Source organism: Coregonus clupeaformis, chromosome 20 (genome assembly GCF_020615455.1).
Source record: "Coregonus clupeaformis isolate EN_2021a chromosome 20, ASM2061545v1, whole genome shotgun sequence".
NCBI lineage: Eukaryota > Metazoa > Chordata > Actinopteri > Salmoniformes > Salmonidae > Coregonus > Coregonus clupeaformis.
Window position 1 is genome coordinate 34,043,694 of NC_059211.1, and position 25,206 is coordinate 34,068,899.

Here is a 25,206-nt window from a genome sequence, read left to right on the forward strand (position 1 = left end):
CTAAAGTCAAATACAGGCCTAAGCCATTCTGTGAGTAATGACAATGTTAGTACAGAGAGATGGGAATCCCTAACAGTTCTGCTGTTCTTGAACTCACTCCTCATCACTCTGCCAAAGCTTCAGCCTTCAGCCTCGCAGATAAACTAGTCACAAATCACTAATCAATGCTGCTTTGTTCACCACTGATTATGTATTATCACCTGCTCTACTGTGGGTGACAGTGAGGACGGGAACCATTTCTCAAACAAAGGAAACAAATGAGTGAAAACAGACAAGAAGGTGAAAGACTCCTTTATTACTACTATAGTCCTCTTTGGCCCCTGTCTACAACGGAAGACAAATGAAGCCTTGATCAGGAACACAACACTTACCTGATTCCTGCTCACTCAGAGTGATCACAATGGTTTAGAATTTTCTCTTACCATTTACCAAAGCAGACATCCCAGTGCATTTTTATTTACACAACAAACAGTTATTCATATACAGTAGATTCTCGATTGGTTTAGACAGACAATATGACTGTGTGTCTGGCGGTTAGATAGAGTGATGCTGTTGACCATGATGTAACACACGTCATGCAGTTTGCCATCAGTGATGGGCTGACGGAACATCAATAGAAAATAAAGGTGAGAATATATTTCAGAAGTGAATCCTGAAATGCATCATATGGGATGAGTTTTGTCACACAAGTGCTGATAAAGAATTCAGAAATAGAAATCAAAAGAGTGCTGTGGTGACATCCATGTGGATCTGGAGTTAGGTGAGATGGAGCGGCGCCCAGATATATCTTCATCCAGCAGCCATCATGTTTTATGTCAGTCATCAAGCAGATTCTGGCTGAGATGTGTATACTGATGCTACACACGTCACGTAGACGCAGACAAACTTATCTACACTTGCGCGCACTTGTACAAACTTGCACACACGCAGGCACACACGCACACAGGCACACACACACACACACACACACACACACACACGCAGGCAAACACACACACACGCACACACACGTACACAAACACACACACCGAGCCCAACATAGGTAAGCCTTTATTCCCTCCAAGATATTTCCTTTCCATATCACAATGCAGTTGTGTCAGAATGATAATGAGAGACCTGTTCCATGTACAGTTCTCTTTCCAAGGTCTTATCATTCTCCCTTTAGGCGGCTTAACTTATAGAGATCTGAGCTTAGAGCTTGGTGTAGGCTAGGGCAATCCTCACATTGTTTTGGATGTGTTGAGAGCAGAATTCTTATTCTTCGAAGAATGAAGCAGCGGCTGGTTATTGCCAGATAGTTAAATCTCTGTCCATTTATGTATTTCCCTTTTTCATTAATCTTTGATTGGATCTCGTAGAACACATTTAGTCTTCATCCCAACAGACACCCTATTCCCTATATACATGTAGTGCACTACTTTTGACAAGGGCCCATAGGGCTCTGGCAGGTAGCCAACGCTCTTAACCGCTAGGCTACCCGCCGCCATAAAAGAAGCTAATCAAGCTGCGAGAGGTATATGACGACTTCTCAGTCAAAGAGATGGGCTGTGTCCCAAATTGCACCCTATTCCTTATATAGTGCACAACTTGTGACTTTTGAATAGGGCACTATGTAGAGAAGATGGTCCTATTTGAGATGCAGCCATGAAGATTCTAGGAGCCCCTCAACAAAGAGGGTGTAGCTAGCTGCCAGAAGCTCCACTCTCACTCTGCCCTTGAGGGGCTTACAGGGAAGTTGAACCTTTAATAATGCAGTCTAGTACCTATTCCTTTACCCTGCCTCTGACTACAGCCTCTCAGGACAGTGCTCAGACAGGGGTCAGCGTTGATCACCTCTACAACACCTCACTGACTACTAATCACATTAGGTGTCAATCCCGCCATACGCTGGGTATGCAAATACAGTCATTTTAGCCTCATCGCGGGGAGTCTAGGAATATAAAACCTGAAAGAGTGGTCAAGAGATCACCACCTAGACTTGGGATAGAGCTGTCATTCAAAATATTAATCATATGTTTCGTAAATCTACAGTTTAAGCAGGTCCGTCTTTTTCTTTCTACGACGTTACAGTTTTCTTAGGCGAACAATAAGACGTGCTTAATTTGAATGGGATGTCTAGTAAGGATTTTTAATATTCTTTCTTTGATGTTTGTGTTTTTTATAGGTGCTATAGACCAGACAGACTTACAAAGGGTCATGCGCTGATTCAGAGAAGGAGTCCTGCCCGAGAGAGCAAGAAGGACAGAGAACTGGAGATGGGGACATTGTGAGGTGAATGGAGGAGGAAAAGGAGGAATAGAACGAGGAGGAGGACAGAAAGGATGACATGAGTGGACATTTTTTCTGTACCAGCATTCTTACCTCTGATTGGTGTACCACCTGGAGAGGTAATTTGAATGCAAATAAGATTAGAGAGAAGCATTAGTACAAAGATGAGAGAGAGAGAGAGAGAGAGAGAGAGAGAGATAGAGAGAGAGAGAGAGAGAGAGAGAGAGAGAGAGAGAGAGAGAGAGAGAGAGAGAGAGAGAGAGAGAGAGCGCGAGAGAGAGAGAGCGAGAGATAGAGAGCGAGAGAGCGAGAGAGAGAGAGAGAGAGAGCGAGCGAGAGAGAGAGAGCAAAGAAGAGAAGAAACAGCAGAGTGAAGAAGAGCCTGATTATTGCATTCCAGTAGCTATTTCTCCCTCAACATGTTAGAAAAAAATATTTAAACAAAATAAATCACCTTTTTCTGGATATATCACACTGTTATGTGTTCTGTTATGTGGTGTGAGCGTACCAGAGTGGTAACTGACTAAGTACGTTTTCTGTAACCAGCACCTATTTCATACATAGCTATTCTTCCGAATGCCTATTATCTTAATACATGTGACTCCTTCTGCTCTGAGCTTGCCTGTTTATACCACACACCTGGAGGCTGTGTGTTTTAGATGTCGGTGTACTATAATCCTGATTGTTAATGTTGTGTTTATCTGGCTTTTTGTTTCCTTACCATGGTTGTTTGTGCTATACACCTGGCTATTTGTGCTACTGAGCTGTCAGTCTGCTATGATCACAAAGCTACTTATTCTCTCCACCTGCTTGTTTGTGTTAACACCTGGTCACCATCAGTCTTGAATGGTCTGACCCTTCGTTCACCCAAAATGAGTCTGTTTCGGACTGCTACCTTAGGCATTCTGATCATCTCTAGAGACTAAGTCTAGACAATCTAACTGATCTGGGGTGTTTAGCTTCCTGTCGTAATGAGGCTAATACAAACACAGTTTACATACAGTATCTGATGCAATACTAAGAAACCTGTGCCCTGAATACAGTAGGCTAACAGTAGGCTAAGTTATGATATTGATGCTTATTAGCATACTGATTCATTCTAATATGACTGAACTAGTTATTTCAGTTACAATACATGTTTAACCATGTGTATCGAATAGCCCACGTAAAATACATGTTTCATTCTAATATGACTGAACTAGTTATTTCAGTTACAATACATGTTTAACCATGTGAATCGAACAGCCCATGTAAAATACATGTTTATCAATTATTATATTTTGGTTGCATTCAGTGATTAACATTCCTGTAGTTGTTAGTAAGGGGTCATTTGGGCATATCTAGTCATATGCGACAAACGTTGGAGGAGTCGGTTTGGTTACTATACAGATACACACGATCTGGATAATGAATCAAAACCACTACCCACACATTAAACAGGAGCATAGAGGTGGAGGAGAGGTTGAGAGAAGAGGACGGAAAGCCCCCTAAAAGCTGTGTGTCCCATGTTGATGAGGTCATCAGCAGCTTAAAGAGGACTGGGTCTACGCTGAGACCTGCCAGGACAGACATACAGCCTCCATGTACTGAGCTAAGGTTGGTTTTAGTTCAGTATGGATATCACAGGCTTTGTCCATGGCAGATTTCAGTGCAGCATGTTCTAGGTAAATTGTGACAAATAATAGTGCTTTATTATGTTTTCACAATGTCCTGGATACAGTAGGCAGGTATTCATTTTCCTATATGTTGGAGAAATACATTGGGATTAATGCACAGAAATAGCTTGCTACCTTGGATTTAAGCAGTCCATGATCTGCCTTCGCAAGGACATAATATTATGACCGTATATATTTAATACATTTTATCATTTTATCATGTCATCATTATCCATATACACATTCATAATAATTAAAGGGTGGCATAATAAACTCAGCTAATTATGTTACTGCTATAGCAGGCTTCAGTGGAGAGAATCACCAATCACCTAGGATGCATCCCAAATGGCACTCTATTCCCTCTACAGTGCACTACTTTGACCAGAGACCATAGGTCTTTGGTCAATAGCAGTGCACTTTAATGGGAACAGGGTGTCATTTGGTACACAAACCTGGTGAGTCAGGAGGACGCAGGAGAGTTTGAGTGACTGCTCCACACACAGAGCCGTGGCCTGCTACTCCAGGAGTATTTCCAGGAAAGGAAAGAGGTTTAGCCAGGTCTAGAGACACTAATCCTCCTCTTCTTCCACTACTACTCCTCTCCCACCCCTCTCCTATCAGATCCTCAGGCCAGCAGAGGAGGAGTGTCTGTTTGCTTATCGTGTGGCCTGCCTTGTTAACAGTGTTGATCGATGTCTGGGGCCAGACTGCCTAGTTGGACAAGCCTATCGGTAATTACCAGGAGACATGTTTAAGTCTGTGTCCCAAATAGCACTCTATTCCCAACATAGTGTACCACTTTTGACCAGAGCCATATGGGCCCTGGTAAAAAGTAGTGCACTATATAGGGAATAGGGTAATGCTAAGTGATTAAGCAAAATGTCTGATAGTTTTCAAACAACTAATTGACTGATGTCGGTTCAATTATTTGAATTCCATTTCGTTCTGTTTTTTTCTGTGAGCTCAATGCTCACATTGCACAGTTTCTCTAGAGATAAATCAGATCAAGCCCGAATTGTGCGATGTCGTAGGGTGTTGTAGTGTCCAACAGGCCAATATTCTACATAGTTAAGTGCAGAACATTTGGTAATTAACTACAATGACCATAATTGATTGCATGCCTACTTGTCCGGTCTGTGTGTTTCTTTTACGCCTGCTACGTTAGGTTAGTGTGGGGCAGACACAGAGAGAGAAGTGACAGAAGAATTTGCGATCGAGAGGGATAGAGAGCAGTTGCTTCCTGATGTATCACTACCTGAAAATACATGATCTAAGTGATTGATTGTTGGTATTCAGCAGCCATAAAAGTATGCCTTATTTACTTTGAAGATCTACTAAAATAGTTATTTTGTCAGACAGCATAAGCAGCAGCTCTATAGAGATTAGATGATTTAGAATGAAATAATAAAGTCATCAAATTAAACAAATGTAATTTACACAACTGAAATATTGTATTTTTATAAATAGTTAATAAGTGATAAGCAGTAATGGGCAGTCATTACTATCATTGGACTTTATTAATAGTTTTATTCTGTGTTGTTACAGCATTCAACCCACAAAATGCATAGTGCATTTAATGTTGAAAACCAAACTGACCTCAAAAAGCACCAATTGCACTAGAATAGGGTGCTATTTGGGACTCAGTCTTAGTAGAGGGTTGATAGAGCACTGAGCTCCTTTAGGACTCACTCTTAGTAGATGGGGGATAGAGCACTGAGCTCCATTTAGGACTCACTCTTAGTAGATGGGGATAGAGCTCTGAGCTCCATTTAGGACTCAGCCTTAGTAGATGGGGGATAGAGCTCTGAGCTCCATTTGATACAAAGGACACAGACTGTCTTTCATTTGCCAGTAGTGCAAAGGTCTCAAATTGAAATATGGAGCTATTAGCATTCCTTGATGGATAAAAGGTCCTGTAATAGGGATACTAATTTATGAGCAAATGTAATCTCACTAGCGCATAATTAATTGTATTGGAACAAATAAATTGCTTGAATGTCAAGTTGATGGCATGGCACTAGTGCAGCTGTATTTTACTTGGCTCCTCTGACAGACAATTAACAATCAGGCAGCACTTAAAAAACTAAGAGAAAAAAATGATATGCCCATCTGTGGTTGACTGCAGTGGGACTATGGATGTTCCCCAAATAGGACCCTATCCCTATATAGTGGGGAATAGGGCTCTGGTCAAACTCTGTGCAGTATAAAAGGAATAGGGTGCCATTTGGGAGTCACCCTATGTGTGACGAGAAAGGCAAGCCAGCGGTATGAACCAAATTGAACCAAATTGCAGCGCTGTCATGTTAATAATGCATGATGGGAGGATCTGTCCTTACCGGAGGCCCTGCAGCTGAGGCAGCCCTGGGAAAATCCTTCAGCTTCCACAGGCTTCAAAGCTACATATATACTGTGTCCCAAATTGCATCCTATTTCCTTTATAGTGCACTACTTTTGACCAGAGCCCTATAATGTACTATACGGAATAGGGTGTAATTTGCAACACATCCCAGAGATATCCTACAGCCTGTCCTCTCTCCGTGTCTGTGTCTCTGTTCAAAGGGGAAGCCTCTAGGTAGGAAGAAACACTGGAATTATGCCTCTGTTCCTACATTATATTCTATGCTGCCAGGGGTTCAAGAGTTGAAGCCTAGATGGAATGCTTTTGGAGGTTGCACTGGGGCTAAGGGTTTAGGGAGTAGGGACCCAGACTTTTCATAAACTGTTTTGCCTATATGGGAGGCCTATAGCACATTGGTATGCAAGTTCACGGCTTGACAGCCACATTATTGGCTAAAGGTACTGTAGTAAAGGATGGAATAACTGTTGGCCCTGAAATGTTTTCCCTCAAAAGTGATTGTAGAAAGGGAATAGGCCAATCACTGCAGGTATGCTGTGCACAGCTGGACAGCATTGTTGTGGCTCCTTTCACTAAATAAGCTTTTACTATAGGCGATAGAGGATGGACAAATGGTTTGCTCTGAGCAGTTGTCATTGGTGCTTGGATCCAGGCCACCTTTCTGAGTTATTCTGAGTCTGCTAGTTGGTTATAATGTTAAGATGAATGGCTGCCTGTACCTGCTGTTTTAGGCACCATAGGCACAGACCACAGCAGTATTCCCTCTGAGGAGCCACTGAGGTAATTACGGAGCTTTATTCAGTAAAATGTAATAGAAAACACTTATTCACATCTTTAAAGCTGGAATCCTTAATGGTGAAACTGCCACATCCATTTGTGATATTACAACAACAAAGAAGTTACTGCAAACAACGAACACTGTTTATTCCCATTGGACATCATTGCACGCACGATATAATAGTAGAATATGTACTTTTTACCACAGTATGTGTGGACCGTGCGGAGACTCTGTACCTGAGCGGAGCTGTTTGATTCGCCCGTTGCTGCTGTTGATATCTACAGGGAGGAAGTCTTTGAACCAGGAGATCTCTGGGTCGGGGTTGCCGCTGGCAGCACACAGCATGGTGGCAGTCCTGGTCTTCTCAACCACCTTCAGCTGGGGGCCCATGTCTATGGTGGGGAACCCATGAGGGATCTGGTCCTCTGGAAAGACAGAGAAAGAGTTGTGATGAGTATATATGATATAAAATGATGTACAATCTTAATTTGATCACCCTGTTGTTGCAGGAAATGAATACTTGTAGTGTATCCGTGGTTTCAAAAAGCTTCTAAAGTTTGTAATTTCCACTTTAGAATTTCAGATTTGATTTGCCCTAACAAATAATGTATCAACCTCTACAAAAATCCACAGTTCCTGTTGCTGCAGGATTACTTTCCTGCTGTGAGAAACTGGTCAAATTAAGATCCTACACCTGTATTCTACAATGCTATCGTATAAAAAGGTTGAGAAATACTGAGCTAAGGCACCAGTCATCCATTGAATGCATTCAAACACACACACACACACACACACACACACACACACACACACACACACACACACACACACACACACACACACACACACACACCCTGTGACTCCTTCCATCACATCTTGAGATATGAGACCACCCCGGCAGTCAGGGTCTGTGCTCTCCTCGGTGATTGGCCTGTGCATCCCACAACCTTGAGCTGTGGTGAGGTGGTCGCCTTTAAAACGCTGTGAAATCCATCCCTAATGTAAATATCGCTAGGCCAAGGCGGGACTAATCCACCTACGGAGTTTCTCGTCATGGATCTGTGGAGAGTGTGAGACGCAATATCACTCAGGCCGAATTGCATTCAGATAGAGAGAGGGTCCTGCCTGCCCTTCTCCGATTATCTGGATGGGTAAGTGTGGTCAAATGCCAGACTTCCAAATTACGGATGAAAATGTAATCAAATCAATGCCTGAAATCCCATTCCATGCTTCCCTTCTTTTCCATCGTGTGTGGCAAGGGGAAAGATACCCCATCTCCAGGTGCTCTAGAAAAGGAAAGCTAGGAAACACATTGGAAGGACCTTGAAAACTAGTGAAGACAGGACCAGGATCTGTACCAGGCTTGATGTTTTTATTTAAACCTGTTTGATTTGCCTGTTGCTGCTGTTTAAATAAAAACTTTACTTGTTCAGAAACAGTATTGTCAATTGAATCCTGTCCCTTTGCCAAGTCTGGTTCTCTGTGTCACAGGTACAGTAATTAACAGTATTCAATGGGACAAGCTAGAGTACACTAGAGTACAACACTTGCTGGATCAATGACACTGCAAAAGACATCTGTGACCGTGACAGACAGCAGCCAAGCCTGTATTGATGAGTGAGGTGATGGGACAACACTACTGTGTCCCAAATTGCACCCTATTCCCTATATAGTGCAGTATAGGCCCTGGTCAAAAGTAGTGCACTATAAAGGGAAAATGGTACCACTAAGGACGCAAGCCACTACCTGTGTTAGCCTTGTCTGACAACATGAGCGATGGCGACACTTGTGATTCTGTCAATGACAGATACTACAGAGGAGAAAGACACCCTTACAGAAAAACCACATGAATTTCATATTTAAACACATGTGAAGCTAACGTGATAACGTGACAGCATGTAAAGCAACATATGATAACATGAAACTAAACATGAAAACATGATTACACGTGAAGTGTTCCAGTGTTTCTTCTGCACGGGCAACAGCAGGGAGTGTAGAAGTGTCATTTATTTTTTATTTTAGTGATTTTTTAAATTAAAAAATAATAATAATTCTCGCAAATATATATATATATATATATATATATACAGTGAGGGAAAAAAGTATTTGATCCCCTGCTGATTTTGTACTTTTGCCCACTGACAAAGACATGATCAGTCTATAATTTTTATGGTAGGTTTATTTGAACAGTGAGAGACAGAATAACAACAAAAAATCCAGATAAACGCATGTCAAAAATGTTATAAATTGATTAGCATTTTAATGAGGGAAATAAGTATTTGACCCCTCTGCAAAACATGACTTAGTACTTGGTGGCAAAACCCTTGTTGGCAGACATTTCTTGTAGTTGGCCACCAGGTTTGCACACATCTCAGGAGGGATTTTGTTTCACTCCTCTTTGCAGATCTTCTCCAAGTCATTAAGGTTTCGAGGCTGATGTTTGGCAACTCGAACCTTCAGCTCCCTCCACAGATTTTCTATGGGATTAAGGTCTGGAGACTGGCTAGGCCACTCCAGGACCTTAATGTGCTTAATCTTGAGCCAATCCTTTGTTGCCTTGGCCGTGTGTTTTGGGTCATTGTCATGCTGGAATACCCATCAATGACACATTTTCAATGCCCTGGCTGAGGGAAGGAGGTTCTCACCCAAGATTTGACGGTACATTGCCCTGTCCATCGTCCCTTTGATGCGGTGAAGTTGTCCTGTCCCCTTAGCAGAAAAACACCCCCAAAGCATAATGTTTCCACCTCCATGTTTGACGGTGGGGATAGTGTTCTTGGGGTCATAGGCAGCATTCCTCCTCCTCCAAACACGGCGAGTTGAGTTGATGCCAAAGAGCTCAATTTTGGTCTCATCTGACCACAACACTTTCACCCAGTTCTCCTCTGAATCATTCAGATGTTCATTGGCAAACTTCAGACGGGCCTGTATATGTGCTTTCTTGAGCAGGGGGACCTTGCGGCCACTGCAGGATTACAGTCCTTCACGGCGTAGTGTGTTACCAATTGTTTTCTTGGTGACTATGGTCCCAGCTGCCTTGAGATCATTGACAAGATCCTCCCGTGTAGTTCTGGGCTGATTCCTCACCGTTCTCATGATCATTGCAACTCCACAAGGTGAGATCTTGCATGGAGCCCCAGGCCGTGGGAGATTGACAGTTATTTTGTGTTTCTTCCATTTGCGAATAATCGCACCAACTGTTGTCACCTTCTCACCAAGCTGCTTGGCGATGGTCTTGTAGCCCAATCCAGCCTTGTGTAGGTCTACAATCTTGTCCCTGACATCCTTGGAGAGCTCTTTGGTCTTGGCCATGGTGTAGAGTTTGGAATCTGATGGATTGATTGCTTCTATGGACAGGTGTCTTTTATACAGGTAACAAACTGAGATTAGGAGCACACTCTGTATAAAAGACACCTGGGAGCCAGAAATCTTTCTGATTGAGAGGGGGTCAAATACTTATTTCCCTCATTAAAATGCAAATCAATTTATAACATTTTTGACATGCGTTTTTCTGGATTTTTATGTTGTTATTCTGTCTCTCACTGTTCAAATAAACCTACCATTAAAATGATAGACTGATCATGTCTTTGTCAGTGGACAAACGTACAAAATCAGCAGGGGATCAAATACTTTTTTCCCTCAATGTGTGTGTATATATATATATATATATATATATATATATATATATATATATATACATACTGTACATACACATACAGTGGCTTGTGAAAGTATTCACCCCCCTTGGAATTTTTCCTATTTTGTTGCCTTACAACCTGGAATTAAAATGGATTTTGTGTCTACTTTGTAGAGCCACCTTTTGCAGCAATTAAGCCTGGCACATCTAGCTACTGGGATTTTTGCCCATTCTTCAAGGCAAAACTGCTCCAGCTCCTTCAAGTTCGATGGGTTCCGCTGGTGTACAGCAATCTTTAAGTCATACCACAGATTCTCAGTTGGATTGAGGTCTGGGCTTTGACTAGGCCATTCCAAGACATTGAAATGTTTCCCCTTAAACCACTCGAGTGTTGGTTTAGCAGTATGCTTAGGGTCATTGTCATGCTGGAAGGTGAACCTCCATCCCCGTCTCAAATCTCTGGAAGACTGAAACAGGTTTCCCTCAAGAATATCCCTGTATTTAGTGCATCCATCATTCCTTCAATTCTGACCAGTATCCTAGTCCCTGCCGATGAAAAACATCCCCACAGCATGATGCTGCCACCACCATGCTTCACCGTGGGGATGGTGTTCTCGGGATGATGAGAGGTGTTGGGTTTGCACCAGACATAGCGTTTTACTTGATGGCCAAAAAGCTCAATTTTAGTCTCATCTGACCAGAGTACCTTCATCCATATGTCTGTTTGCTAATTCTTTTCTTTAAGCAATGGCTTTTTTCTGGCCTCTCTTCCGTAAAGCCCAGCTCTGTGGAGTGTACGGCTTAATGTGGTCCTATGGAGCTTTGCAGCTCCTTCAGGGTTATCTTTGGTCTCTTTGTTGCCTCTCTGATTAATGCCCTCCTTGCCTGGTCCTTGAGTTTTGGTGGGCGGCTCTCTCTTGGCAGGTTTGTTGTGGTGCCATATTTTTTCAATTTTTTAATAAGGATTTAATGGTGCTCCGTGGGATGTTCAAAGATTCTGATATTTTTTTATAACCCAAGCCTGATCTGTACTTCTCCACAACTTTGTCCCTGACCTGTTTGGAGAGCTCCTTGGTCTTCATGGTGCCACTTGCTTGGTGGTGCCCCTTGCTTAGTGGTGTTGCAGACTCTGGGGCCTTTCAGAACAGGTGTATAATCAAATCAAATCAAATTTTATTGGCCACATGCACCGAATACAACAGGTGCAGACATTACAGTGAAATGCTTACTTACAGCCCTTAACCAACAGTGCATTTATTTTTAATAAAAACGTAAAATAAAACAACAACAAAATAGTGTTGAGAAAAAAAGAGTAGAAGTAAAATAAAATAACAGTAGGGAGGCTATATATACAGGGGGATACCGGTGCAGAGTCAATGTGCGGGGACACCGGCTAGTTGAGGTAGTTGAAGTAATATGTACATATGGGTAGAGTTAAAGTGACTATGCATAAATAATTAACAGAGTAGCAGCAGCGTAAAAAGATGGGGTGGGGATGGGGATGGGGGTGGGGGGGCAGTACAAATAGTCCGGGTAGCCATGATTAGCTGTTCAGGAGTCTTATGGCTTGGGGGTAGAAGCTGTTGAGAAGTCTTTTGGACCTAGACTTGGCACTCTGGTACCGCTTGCCGTGCGGTAGCAGAGAGAACAGTCTATGACTAGGGTGGCTGGAGTCTTTGACAATTTTGAGGGCCTTCCTCTGACACCGCCTGGTATGGGCCTCCCGAGTGGTGCAGTGGTCTAAGGCACTGCATCACAGTGCTAGCTGTGTCACTAGAGATCCTGGTTCGAGTCCAGGCTCTGTCGTAGCCGGCTGCGACCGGGAGACCCATGGGGCGGCGCACAATTGGCCCAGTGTCGTCCAGGGTAAGGGAGGGAATGGCCGGCAGGGATGTAGCTCAGTTGGTAGAGTATGGCGTTTGCAATGCCAGGGTTGCGGGTTCGATTCCCACGGGGGGCCAGTATGAAAAATTTAAAAAACTCACTCACTAACTGTAAGTCGCTCTGGATAAGAGCGTCTGCTAAATGACTAAAATGTAAATGTAAAATGTATAGAGGTCCTGGATGGCAGGAAGCTTGGCCCCAGTGATGTACTGGGCCGTACGCACTACCCTCTGTAGTGCCTTGCGGTCGGAGGCCAAGCAGTTGCCATACCAGGCGGTGATGCAACCAGTCAGGATGCTCTCGATGGTGCAGCTGTAGAATTTTTTTAGGATCTGAGGACCCATGCCAAATATTTTCAGTCTCCTGAGGGGGAATAGGCTTTGTCGTGCCCTCTTCACAACTGTCTTGGTGTGTTTGGACCATGATAGTTCGTTGGTGATGTGGACACCAAGGAACTTGAAGCTCTCAACCTGTTCCACTACAGCCCCGTCGATGAGAATGGGGGCGTGCTCAGTCCTCTTTTTTTTTTCTGTAGTCCACAATCATCTCCTTTGTCTTGGTCACGTTGAGGGAGAGGTTGTTATCCTGGCACCACACGGCCAGTTCTCTGACCTCCTCTCTATAGGCTGTCTCATCATTGTCTGTGATCAGGCCTACCACTGTTGTGTTGTCGGCAAACTTAATGATGGTGTTGGAGTCGTGCCTGGCCACGCAGTCATGGGTGAACAGGGAGTACAGGAGGGGACTGAGCACGCACCCCTGAGGGGCCCCCGTGTTGAGGATCAGTGTGGCAGATGTGTTGTTACCTAGCCTTACCATCTGGGGGCGGCCCGTCAGGAAGTCCAGGATCCAGTTGCAGAGGGAGGTGTTTAGTCCCAGGATCCTTAGCTTAGTGATGAGCTTTGAGGGCACTATGGTGTTGAATGCTGAGCTGTAGTCAATGAACAGCATTCTCACGTAGGTGCTCCTCTTGTCCAGGTGGGAAAGGGCAGTGTGGAGTGCAATAGAGATTGCATCATCTGTGGATCTGTTGGGGCGGTATGCAAATTGGAGTGGGTCTAGGGTTTCTGGGATAATGGTGTTGATGTGAGCCATGACCAGCTTTTCAAAGCACTTCATGGCTACAGACGTCAGTGCTACGGGTCGGTAGTCATTTAGGCAGGTTATCTTAGTGTCCTATACTGAGATCATGTGACAGATCATGTGACACTTAGATTGCACACAGGTGGACTTTATTTAACTCATTATGTGACTTCTGAAGGTAATTGGTTGTACCAGATCTTATTTAGGGGCTTCATAGCAAAGGGGGTGAATACATATGCACGCACCACTTTTCTGATATTAATTATTTATTTATTTTTTGACTTTTTTTATTTCACTTCACCAATTTGGACTATTTTGTGTATGTCCATTACATGAAATCTAAATAAAAATCAATTTAAATTACAGGTTGTCATGCAACACAATAGGAAAAACGCTAAGGGGGATGAATACTTTTGCAAGGCATATACACATACATACATATAAATACATATACATACATATATATACATATCCTTTAAAAATATATATATATTTCCCTTTATTACTTTCCAACCCCACGACCCCTTCCTTTAAAGGTCATTTATTAGGATAAGGGTGTCTATTGGTACAGAAACAGAGTGTGAAAACCTCAAGACTGATCCCAATCATTCTCTCTGGCACCATGAGGAGACAGAGGACGTGTACCAAATGACACCCCATTCCCTGTATAGTGCACTACAAAAGCAGCACACTATAAAGGGAATAGGGTGTCATTTGGGATGCATCCAGACTGTGACGCATACAGTGAAGTGCAGATATGCTTGTGCAGTACTAGTGACATAACCACCATCGAGACAATCTATTCAGGAGTAGATGTTTAATACTGATGATCTATGCATGATTCTGTAAAATCTGCCACCATAATGTGAGAAAAAGTCCAAAAGACGTCCTGTACCTTCTGAAGATAATATGTGCGTCCCAAATGGCATTTTATTCCCTTTATAGTGCACTACTTTTTGACAAGAACTCTATGGGCCTTGGTCAAAAATAGTGCACTATAAAAGGAACCGGGTGGCATTTAGGACCCACACAATGACGCAAATGTCTGGCTCCGAGAGAGTTGGAAGAGTACAGAAGAGGACAGTGAGGCACTGGGAAACCCTTTAATTAAGAGCTTAAGTCTTGCTGTGAAGGGGAGGGAGGATCCTGTGGAGACAGAGACAAATGAACCCAGAGGAATCTGAGGAGTGGTTGGCTAGCTGGGCTGTTAGGCAGGTTGGCTGGCTGGCTGGTGGGCTGGATATGGGAAACACTTAGCCTGTCAAAATAACCCAGGGGACTGAAGGAAGGGGTTGACTGGGCGGCTGGCTGGTTGGGCTTGCGGCTTGGGCAGCTGGCTGGCTGGCTGGCAGACTGGCTGACTGGGCTGACTTACTGGGCAGCTGGCAGGCTGGCTGACTGACTGACTGGCTGGCTGATTGTGCCTGGGAAACACCTAGCCTATCAGTGCTGCTCCCTCCCTGGGCTCTGAGGATCTGACTGGGGCAAGAACAGCCTGTTCTCTCCGTCCTCACATAATAAGAGCTGGAGCTCAACCATTTGTTGTCATCTCTATTCACACTGTGGAGGAAGTGCATTGTCATCTGGCGAGGATGCCATGATGTGCCGTGAGGAACATTTTCGCCTGTTCGCGTCTTTGTCTGTTCAGTGTCACACGAAGAGATGGCAGACTGTATTAGTACCCCAAGGGGAGGTGGGGATTTTCCTATAAAAAAAACTACAAGGGGACCATGTTATAAGACACTGACTCTCTACTGTCTCTCTCTCCTGTCTCTCTCTCCTGTCTCTCTCTCCTGTCTCTCTCTCCTGTCTCTCTCTCCTGTCTCTCTCTCCTGTCTCTCTCTCATGTCTCTCTCTCATGTCTCTCTCTCATGTCTCTCTCTCATGCTGTCTCTCTCATGCTGTCTCTCTCTCATGCTGACTCTTTCTCATGCTGACTCTCTCCTGTCTTTGCAAGTGTCACTCTCCCAAGAGCAGCCCAGTGAATTCCTTCCCTTTTGGAGCCCTTAGTTTGTCGATTCTGAACGGTCTGTGACAAAACCATGCATATTTTTAAAGAAGAAAGGGAGTGAAGAAAACACTTGAGTTATCCAGTAATTCTACAACCTCCATCGGGTCTCAGATGACACAGTCACAGCTAACAACTACCAGGATTGCATTAGTAGCATTCTCTACCACAAAAGACTAATGGCAGACCTGTTGTTGTCTTGGAAGTGTTTTATTTTCCTGTCAGCTTGACACTGGATATGAAGGCCTGAGATGTTACTATCATAAATGGTATGTTCACTAATAGCTACCCAGTAATGTATTTCTAAGGAGGAGAATCACCATAGCCTGGTTAAAGGAGACTGAAAGCTGCGCTTCCAAGTGAAACATTAGTGAGTACAGCATTACAAAGGCTAGGATTACCTATCCTTTGGAAAAGGTACCCCACCTAATCTACCCACTACCTTGGAAGGAATTCTTCAAATTGAGGATTGTAGTTTCCACCCAGATAATCTCTCTATAGAAAGAGAGTTGCCATTGTGAAGCAGCTGATAGACTGTCAATCAGAAGCTATTTACACACAAGAGTGATGGTGTACAGACATGTCCTGTCTGTCTGACCCTGTCACTCAACCTGCTTTGTCCCAAATGGCACCCTATTCCCTATTTAGTGGACTACTTTTGACCCGGGCCCATAGGGGTTTGGTTAAAAGTATTGCACTACATAAGGAATAGGGGGCCATTTGGGACGCAACCAAACTGCTCTCAACTTGCCCTCCCTCATCTCTTTATCAATACGAGAGGGTAACCAAACCTTCTTAGCATGCCATTGTAAATGACTTAACTGTCAAATCCCATTCCTGTTGTCTGGCCATCTCTGTCTCTGCTCCCATTCCATACTTGGGAGAGAGAGAAGGATTCCGCATGCCTCAGCATGTAATCCCATAGGTTCCTTTACTGTCGTCGTCTTTTATTTCTATTTGTATTATATATTTTTTTACTGTCGTCGTTTTAAGGGAATACTGACTGTCTGCTTTGCAGGAAAACAAATATGCCAAATGGTAAACATGATTTAATGGAACGGCTTAACTTTAGTATAAGAACAGTATAACAGTATAATGTAGAACAGTGACGGATAGTAACTTAGAACTCTCCTGTCTGTGACTACACATCACTTAGCTACAATGATGGCTTTGTCATGCAGATACTACCTTGTCATCCCAAACGAGACACGTCAGTGACACTCCCCAAACTGCCAGCAAATGCCACCCTTGTCACTTCACCCTGACCCATAGCCATGTTGAGTCAGGTGAGGGCTGGTGGGCCTCCTGTAGCTCAGTTGGTAGAGCATGGCGCTTGCAACGCCAGGGTTGTGGGTTCGATCCCCACGGGGGGCCAGTATGAAAAATGTATGCACTCACTAACTGTAAGTCGCTCTGGATAAGAGCGTCTGCTAAATGACTAAAATGTAAATGTAATGTTAAAAACTCAGAGAGAGAGAGGCTGCATCTGAAATGGCACCCTATTCCCAAGATTGAGTACTATGTTTTCTGACGAAACCCACTGCACCAGCCAGAGTCTGACCTCAGTGTAAGGCTGGTGGATGAGCCGTGATGCTCAGGGCATGTTGCGAGAGAGAGAGGAGCAGAGAGAGCATCTCCACACTGAGACTATTGTTCTCTACAGTACTGCTGTCACAAGGTGTTTGGCACCGGCTACAGCCACACATTCCTCCTTTAATGCAACAGCCTGCTTAGTACAGAGCACACAGAAACACGATCATCCCAGGTGAATACAGGCCGGGGGGACGGGAGGAGGGATGTGGACATGGGTTGGGGGTGGAGGATGGTAGAGACACACAACGCTACAGGAGACATACATGTATGAGGCTGAGTGTCTAAAGAGGCCTCTGCTCCCCTAGCTACAGTACTAGAATAGAGAAACATGATCGGTCTAGATAAAGACAGGATGGACGGAGGGGGAGAAGGGGAGTGCAGTAGTGGGGAGCGAGGGCACAGGTAGGGAGGAGGAGGGAGAGAAAGGGCACAGGTAGGGAGGAGGAGGGAGAGAGAGGGCACAGGTAGGAGGAGGGAGAGAAAGGGCACAGGTAGGGAGGAGGAGGGGGGAGAGAGGGCACAGGTAGGGAGGAGGACAGGGGGAGGGCACAGGTACAGGTAGGAGGAGGGGGGAGAGAGGGCACTGGTACAGGTAGGAGGAGGGGTGAGAGCACAGGTACAGGTAGGAGGAGGGGTGAGAGAGGGCACAGGTACAGGTAGGAGGAGGGGGAGGGCACAAGTAGGAGGAGGGGGGAGAGGGCACAGGTACAGGTAGGAGGAGGGGGGGAGAGGGCACAGGTACAGGTAGGAGGAGGGGGGAGAGCACAATTTTTGTAAAAAATATTTTTTAATATTGGATTTAATGGTGATCCATGGGATGTTCAAAGTTTCTCATATTTTTTTATAACCCAACCCTGATCTGTACTTCTGCACAACGTTGTCCCTGACCTGTTTGGAGAACTCCTTGGTCTTCATGGTGCCACTTGCTTGGTGGTGCCCCTTGCTTAGTGGTGTTGCAGACTCTGGGGCCTTTCAGAACAGGTGTATATATACTGAGATCATGTGACAGATTATGTGACACTTAGATTGCACATAGGTGGACTTTATTTAACTAATTATGTGACTTCTGAACGTAATTGGTTGCACCAGATCTTATTTAGGGGCTTCATAGCAAAGGGGGTGAATACATATGCACGCACCACTTTTCCGTTATTTATTTTTTAGAATTTTTTGAAACAAGTTATTTTTTTCATTTCACTTCACCAATTTGGACTATTTTATCATTTACATTTTTAAATGTTTGTCATTTAGCAGACGCTCTTATCCAGAGCGACTTACAGTTAGTGAGTACATACATTATTTTTGTATTTTTCATACTGGCACCCCGTGGGAATCGAACCCACAACCCTGGCGTTGCAAACGCCATGCTCTACCAACTGAGCTACATCCCTTACATGTTATGTAAGTCCATTACATGAAATCCAAATAAAAATCCATTTAAATTACAGGTTGTAATGCAACAAAATAGGAAACACGCCAAGGGGGATGAATAATTTTGCAAGGCACTGTATGAGGCCCAGTATTCTACACATTTCTCTTGGACAATAAAGATATTGACAGATTGAAGAGACCTCTGCCTGCGATAGGCATTGAGGGACAGTGAGTATGTAGGTCTTTGTACAGGTGTATAAGGAAGATGTATGAGGCCCAGGATGTTCAGAGCTCTTTGCTAGGCCTTGGGGGCAGACATGGTGATGACAGTGTGTATCTCTGTCCTCCCTGTTGGCTACTGCTCCTTAATTACCTATTCTGCTCCCGTCTCTGCCTCACTTCGACAGTCTGACACAGGAACATTCAGGGCTACAAGTCAACACAGTCAGCAACGTCTCCCCTCAATTGGTGGAGTGCCCTGAAATAAAAAGGTTGGGCTAATGCACTGGTGATGGGTGGCCAGAGAGAATGAAAGAGAGGAGAGAGGGTGGGCTGGTCTTGAGTCATACTGTGATGTCTGAAAGACACATGGAAGGTTTAAGTTAAGATTAGCTGGGTTTGTGCGTGTCTGGCACAGAAAAGCACCTGCCACCACATGGACCCATCTTTAAGCAGCAGCTCTCGTGGTGCTGTTTACATTTTGGAATGTGAGCCAGGAGCCAGCCAGCCATGCTCCGTCCAGACAGACAGAGAGAGAATTCCCCTGATAATGAGTTGTTGTGCTGCCATAGAAATATACTGTAGAATTACATCATCACAGAACATTGACTTGAATGGGAATGTACATTCTAGTAATTATATTTCTATGTCTGCAGCTCTCTGGGTTACTGCAGGCAGATGGGACTTCTCTACTGAGTGTCTCTAAGGGCTGACAGGTCGCTCAGACAATCCCAGATGGGCATAATTTGCCACTCAGGACAGGTTGCTCAGACGATCCCAGATACCAGATGGGTATCGGTTACCATTTAGGATTTTCCCAGAGAATCTGTGGCTGGGAGGGAAATATTGGGGACATAAGAAGATGGTGGTGTGTATGACTGGAAGGTTTTACTGCTGAACAAGATTAGCCTCTTACCATTCTGCAGTAGGTACAGTTGAAGTCGGAAGTTTACATACACTTAGGTTGGAGTTATTAAAACTCGTTTTTCAACCACTCCAAAAATTTATTGTTAACAAACTATTGTTAGTCGGTTAGGACATCTACTTTGTGCATGACACAAGTAATTTTTCCAACAATTGTTTACAGACAGATTATTTCACTTATAATTCACTCTATCACAATTCCAGTGGGTCAGAAGTTTACATACACTAAGATGACTGTGCCTTTAAACAGTTTGGAGAATTCCAGAAAATGATGTCATGGCTTTAGAAGCTTCTGATAGGCTAATTTACATAATTTGAGTCAATTGGAGGTGTACCTGTGGATGTATTTCAAGGCCTACGCTCAAACTCAGGGCCTCTTTGCTTGACATCATGGGAAAATCAAAAGAAATCAGCCAAGACCTCAGAAAAAAAATTGTAGACCTCCACAAGTCTGGTTCATCCTTGGGAGCAATTTCCAAACGCCTGAAGGTACCACGTTCATCTGTACAAACAATAGTACGCAAGTATAAACACCATGGGACCATGCAGCCGTCATACCGCTCAGGAAGGAGACGGGTTCTGTCTCCTAGAGATGAACGTACTTTGGTGCGAAAAGTGCAAATCAATCCCAGGGTGGCAGCATCATGCTGTGGGGGTGCTTTGCTGCAGGAGGGACTGGTGCACATCACAAAATAGATGGCATCATGAGGAAGGAAAATTATGTGGATATATTGAAGCAACATCTCAAGACATCAGTCAGGAAGTTAAAGCTTGGTCGCAAATGGGTCTTTCAAATGGACAATGACCCCAAGCATACTTCCAAAGTTGTGGCAAAATGGCTTAAGGACAACAAAGTAAAGGTATTGGAGTGGCCATCACAAAGCCCTGACCTCAATCCTATAGAACATTTAGGGGCAGAACTGAAAAAGTGTGTGCGAGCAAGGAGGCCAACAAACCTGACTCAGTTACATCATCTCTGTCAGGATGAATGGGCCAAAATTCACCCAACTTATTGTGGGAAGCTTGTGGAAGGCTACCCGAAACGTTTGACCCAAGTTAAACAATTTAAAGGCAATGCTACCAAATACTAATTGAGTGTATGTAAACTTCTGACCCACTGGGAATGTGATGAAAGAAATAAAAGCTGAAATAAATAATTCTCTCTACTATTATTCTGACATTTCACATTCTTAAAATAAAGTGGTGATCCTAACTGACCTAAGACAGGGAATTTTTACTAGGATTAAATGCCAGGAATTGTGAAAAACTGAGTTTAGATGTATTTGGATAAGGTGTATGTAAACTTCCGACTTCAACTGTATATACAGTACCTGCGCCATTCCCGCATGAATGCAAATCACAGAAGAAAAATAAAGAAATAATATACTTCAATAGTACAGTGGTGGTACACTTAACTGATATATAAATTACAGCAATTGGGGATATGTTGACCACATTTACCCATGGTAGTATTTGGGGGACAGATGCCCTATACCCACTTATCTAACAGTGATCCACCTAATTTAAGTGCTTGAAGCCCCTCTGTTAGCTTTAAAGCAGTGCCACTCTGGCCCGCTCTGGCCCCAGGCTAGCAGTGGTTTAATTAAGCAATAAGGCATGAGGGGGTGTGGATATGGCCAATATACCAAGGCTAAGGGCTGTTCTTATGCACGACGTGCCTGGATACAGCCCTTAGCCGTGGTATATTGGCCATATATCACAAACACCCGAGGTGCCTTATTGCTATTATAAACTGGTTACCAACGTAATTAGAGCAATAAAAATATATGTTTTGTCATACCCGTGGTATACCGTCTGATATACCACGGCTGTCAACCAATCAGCATTCAGGGCTTGAACCACACAGTTTATAATTAATGACAAATCTGGTGTTCTGTGGCTCGGGAGCAGACGACGAGAGAGTGTTGAGCAGGGAGGTAGGGAGAGATTTAAAACAAAGTGAACACACCTTTCATTTCAGCAGCCCCCTCTTTCCTCCTCCTCCTCCTCCCTCCTCCCACCCCTCAACTCCACTTTAATCAAGGAGATGCCAGAGAACCCCAGGGGGAATTATATGCTCTTAATAAGATCTCCCTCCTGGCAAATTAAAAGCGCGCCAACGAGTCGTTATGTCAGGGGCAGAGAGAAGGGGACAAGAGGGTGGGGGTCGGGGGAGAGGTGTGCATGTGTGTGCGTGTGTGTGTATGTGTGTGTGTATGTGTGTGCGTGTGTGTGTGTATATGTGTGTGTGTGCACGTGGTTACTCATTGAAGACAGCCAAGAGGTGACAGGCTTACAGCCACATAACTCAGATGAGAAAGGAAGTTCAACAAAGAGAGAGATCGTGGAGGAGCAGGGAGAACATTCACACAGCCATTCACCAATAAAAAGCAACAAGCAGCTCCCACATAGGCTGTGTACTTTTCTCTAATGGGAAGAGATTGATTCCAGCAGTAAAAGGAAAATGCTTGTGAGAGCTCAGGCCACCCACTGAAACAGGTCTTAGAGCTGCACTGAGAGAGAGAGAGCCACGGCTGTTACAATGTGCTCTCTCTGCCTGAGTCCCAAACTACACCCTTTTCCCTTTATGGTACAATAACTTTGACCAGAGCCTATTCCCTATATAGTGCACAATATAGGGAATAGGTTGCCATTTGGGATGCAAGCAAGTATTTGGGATTCAGGCAGGAGCTCTGTAATCTACCACTCCATGGGATCAGTCCAACTCTGACACACACTGACACACCGTCCCTCAACCTGTCCCTCAAATCGCTACACCGTCTGGGCGTAATTGGGACTTGAGCTGGGGCGTGACACGGTGACTGATAACACCATGGTAACACCATGACTGTTGACACAGCAATCGGAACCATGGCGACACTGAATGCGTCCCAAATGGCACCCTATTACATATTTAGTGCACAACTTTAGAACAGGGCCCCTATGACTCTGGTCAAAAGTAATGCACTATACAGGGAATATGGTGCCATTTGGGATGCAGACCCTGTCTTTTTTTCCAGGCACTGTGAAGAATAGGGCCTCACGCAGGAGGCTACTGAGGAATATCATTTCCTGTTGTCTTCCACAACCAAAGCCAGGCTTCCGACCTTCACTTGTTTTCATCAAGGATAATTAGTTGGAGGAATGTATTTGCATTGCTAATTTCTCACTCTCCCACCTCTCTGTGTCTACACACACACACACACACACACTTAAGCAACACAGCACCTAATAAGCCTTTAATAGCTGCTGTTTGAACCGAAGCCTTTGAAGAGGACCCCTGAGGTTTAGGTAAGTCAGCAGAGTTAACTCATAGACTAGCACGTAACACTTTACAGCCTGAACACATCTGCATAATTACTCATCAACTAGGTGTGTTTAATAGTGTGTGTATTTGTGTGTTGTATACTAATTATGTTATAGTGTATTGTGTGTGTGTGTGTGTATGTGTGTGTGTGTATGTGTGTGTGTGTGTGTGTGTGTGTGTGGGTGTCAGCACTTCAGTGGACCTTATAGAGTAGTGATGGCAAGTCAGAAGTAGGATTTGTTCATTTGTTAATTCATCTACCCATCCACCCATCTACCCATCCATCCATCCACCCATCCATCCACCCACCCACTCACCCACCCACCCACCCACTCACTCACCCACCCACCCATCCATCCATCCATCCATCCATCCATCCACCCACCCCAGCCAGGTCGCTCAAGATCCACTTCGAAATCCGGCGTCCGTCCAGGCCCCAACGTCATGAGATGCCTTCAAAACTGGCTACTATGTGTAACGCTATTACCATCAAGTAGGCTTGGGTTTTGCTAGGGCGTTGTGGACGGGGGTGACGGATGGGCGTAAATTGCGAGTTCTGGCTCAGAGGGTCACGTGTTCAATCTCAGTGATAGGCACTTTTATTTGTATTATTTTACCCTGTCCCAAACCCTAAACCTTAACCTAACCATTTGGAATGAATGCCTAAACTTAACTGTGGAGTTGTTTTTGTTTTAACCCTATCCCAAACCTTAACTCTTAACTTACCCATTCAGAATGAATGCCTAAACTTAACCAGCCGCGAGGTGCCAGCGACAGCAGCGGAGCAACCCAGGGTGCAGCTGCGTAGGAGGAGAAACCCAGTGTGTCCAAAACACCTTGAAATGGGAAGTTTAGAGCAACTTCAACATCTGGACAAATGTAGAATCTGAAGTAAAATTGGTTAAACCATGAGATCTTGTTGCCCAACCACCCACCCACCTACCCATTCATCCATCCCACACTACGGCAGTGATGACCATGAGCCATTTCCCTGCTCTCTGACAGCAACCCCGCAGACAGCCACCCACTTGACATCCCAACAGGAGGCAGAATCAGGGGGCAATAGATGGCAAGATATCACCATTAACTCTACAAATAACATGATTTAAATAACCAACAGAAGAAAAATGCCCAGCTGGTAGAGCACGGCGCTTGTAACGCCAAGGTAGTGGGTTCGATCCCCGGGACCACCCATACACAAAAATGTATGCACGCATGACTGTAAGTCGCTTTGGATAAAAGCGTCTGCTAAATGGCATATTATATTATTATTATATTATAAAAATACAATGTTATGTGGGGGGAAAGCACTGAGATTAAGGCTGCATCCCATATGGCACCCTATTCCCTATATAGTGCACTATTACCTATATCACGCAAAGGCTGTGCAGAGGAGAGAGAAAAGAGGACAGAGGAGAGGGAAAAGAGAAGACAGGAGAGGGAAAAGAGGACAGAGGAGAGGGAAAAGAGAAGACAGGAGAGGGAAAAGAGGACAGAGGAGAGGGAAAAGAGAAGACAGGAGAGGGAAAAGAGAAGACAGGAGAGGGAAAAGAGAAGACAGGAGAGGGAAAAGAGAAGACAGGAGAGGGAAAAGAGAAGAGAGGAGAGGGAAAAGAGAAGACAGGAGAGGGAAAAGAGAAGACAGGAGAGGGAAAAGAGGACAGAGGAGAGGGAAAAGAGAAGACAGGAGAGGGAAAAGAGAAGACAGGAGAGGGAAAAGAGGACAGAGGAGAGGGAAAAGAGAAGACAGGAGAGGGAAAAGAGAAGAGAGGAGAGGGAAAAGAGAAAAGTGTAGCTAAATAAGGCGTGGCTTTAATTGCTGGCGGCTTTAATTGGTTATTTATTGGGCCTCAACATCCAGCAGGCGATGTGTGTGTGTGTATGTATGTGTAGACTGGAAGGTCTGTGTGTGTGTGTGTATGTGAATGTGAATGTGTATGTGTATGTGTATGTGTATGTGTGTGTGTGTGTGTGTGTGTGTGTGTGTGTGTGTGTGTGTGTGTGTGTGTGTGTGTGTGTGCGCACGCGTGGTTTGTGTGTGTGTGGAGCCTGGGAGGCCTGTGTGTCTATGGCCTGTCTGGGGAGATATAAACAGCAAACTAAGATGACAGATAGCTAAGGCT

General features: G+C 44.3%; 1 protein-coding gene across 16 annotated transcripts in view; it reads right to left on the reverse strand.

The window, feature by feature from the left end:
- The window catches only part of ptprfa (protein tyrosine phosphatase receptor type Fa), a 331,026-nt gene that overhangs the window by 131,339 nt on the left and 174,481 nt on the right, over window positions 1–25,206 (reverse strand). For 9 of the 16 annotated variants that reach the window (XM_045205479.1, XM_045205478.1, XM_045205481.1 and 6 more), the window contains exon 5: window positions 7,294–7,482. In XM_045205479.1, the coding sequence (XP_045061414.1) occupies window positions 7,294–7,482 (189 nt within the window). Of the gene's footprint in view, window positions 1–2,361; window positions 2,380–7,293; window positions 7,483–25,206 lie in introns of all 16 variants that reach the window. The other 7 variants (XM_045205467.1, XM_045205480.1, XM_045205476.1 and 4 more) reach the window with 1 other exon arrangement.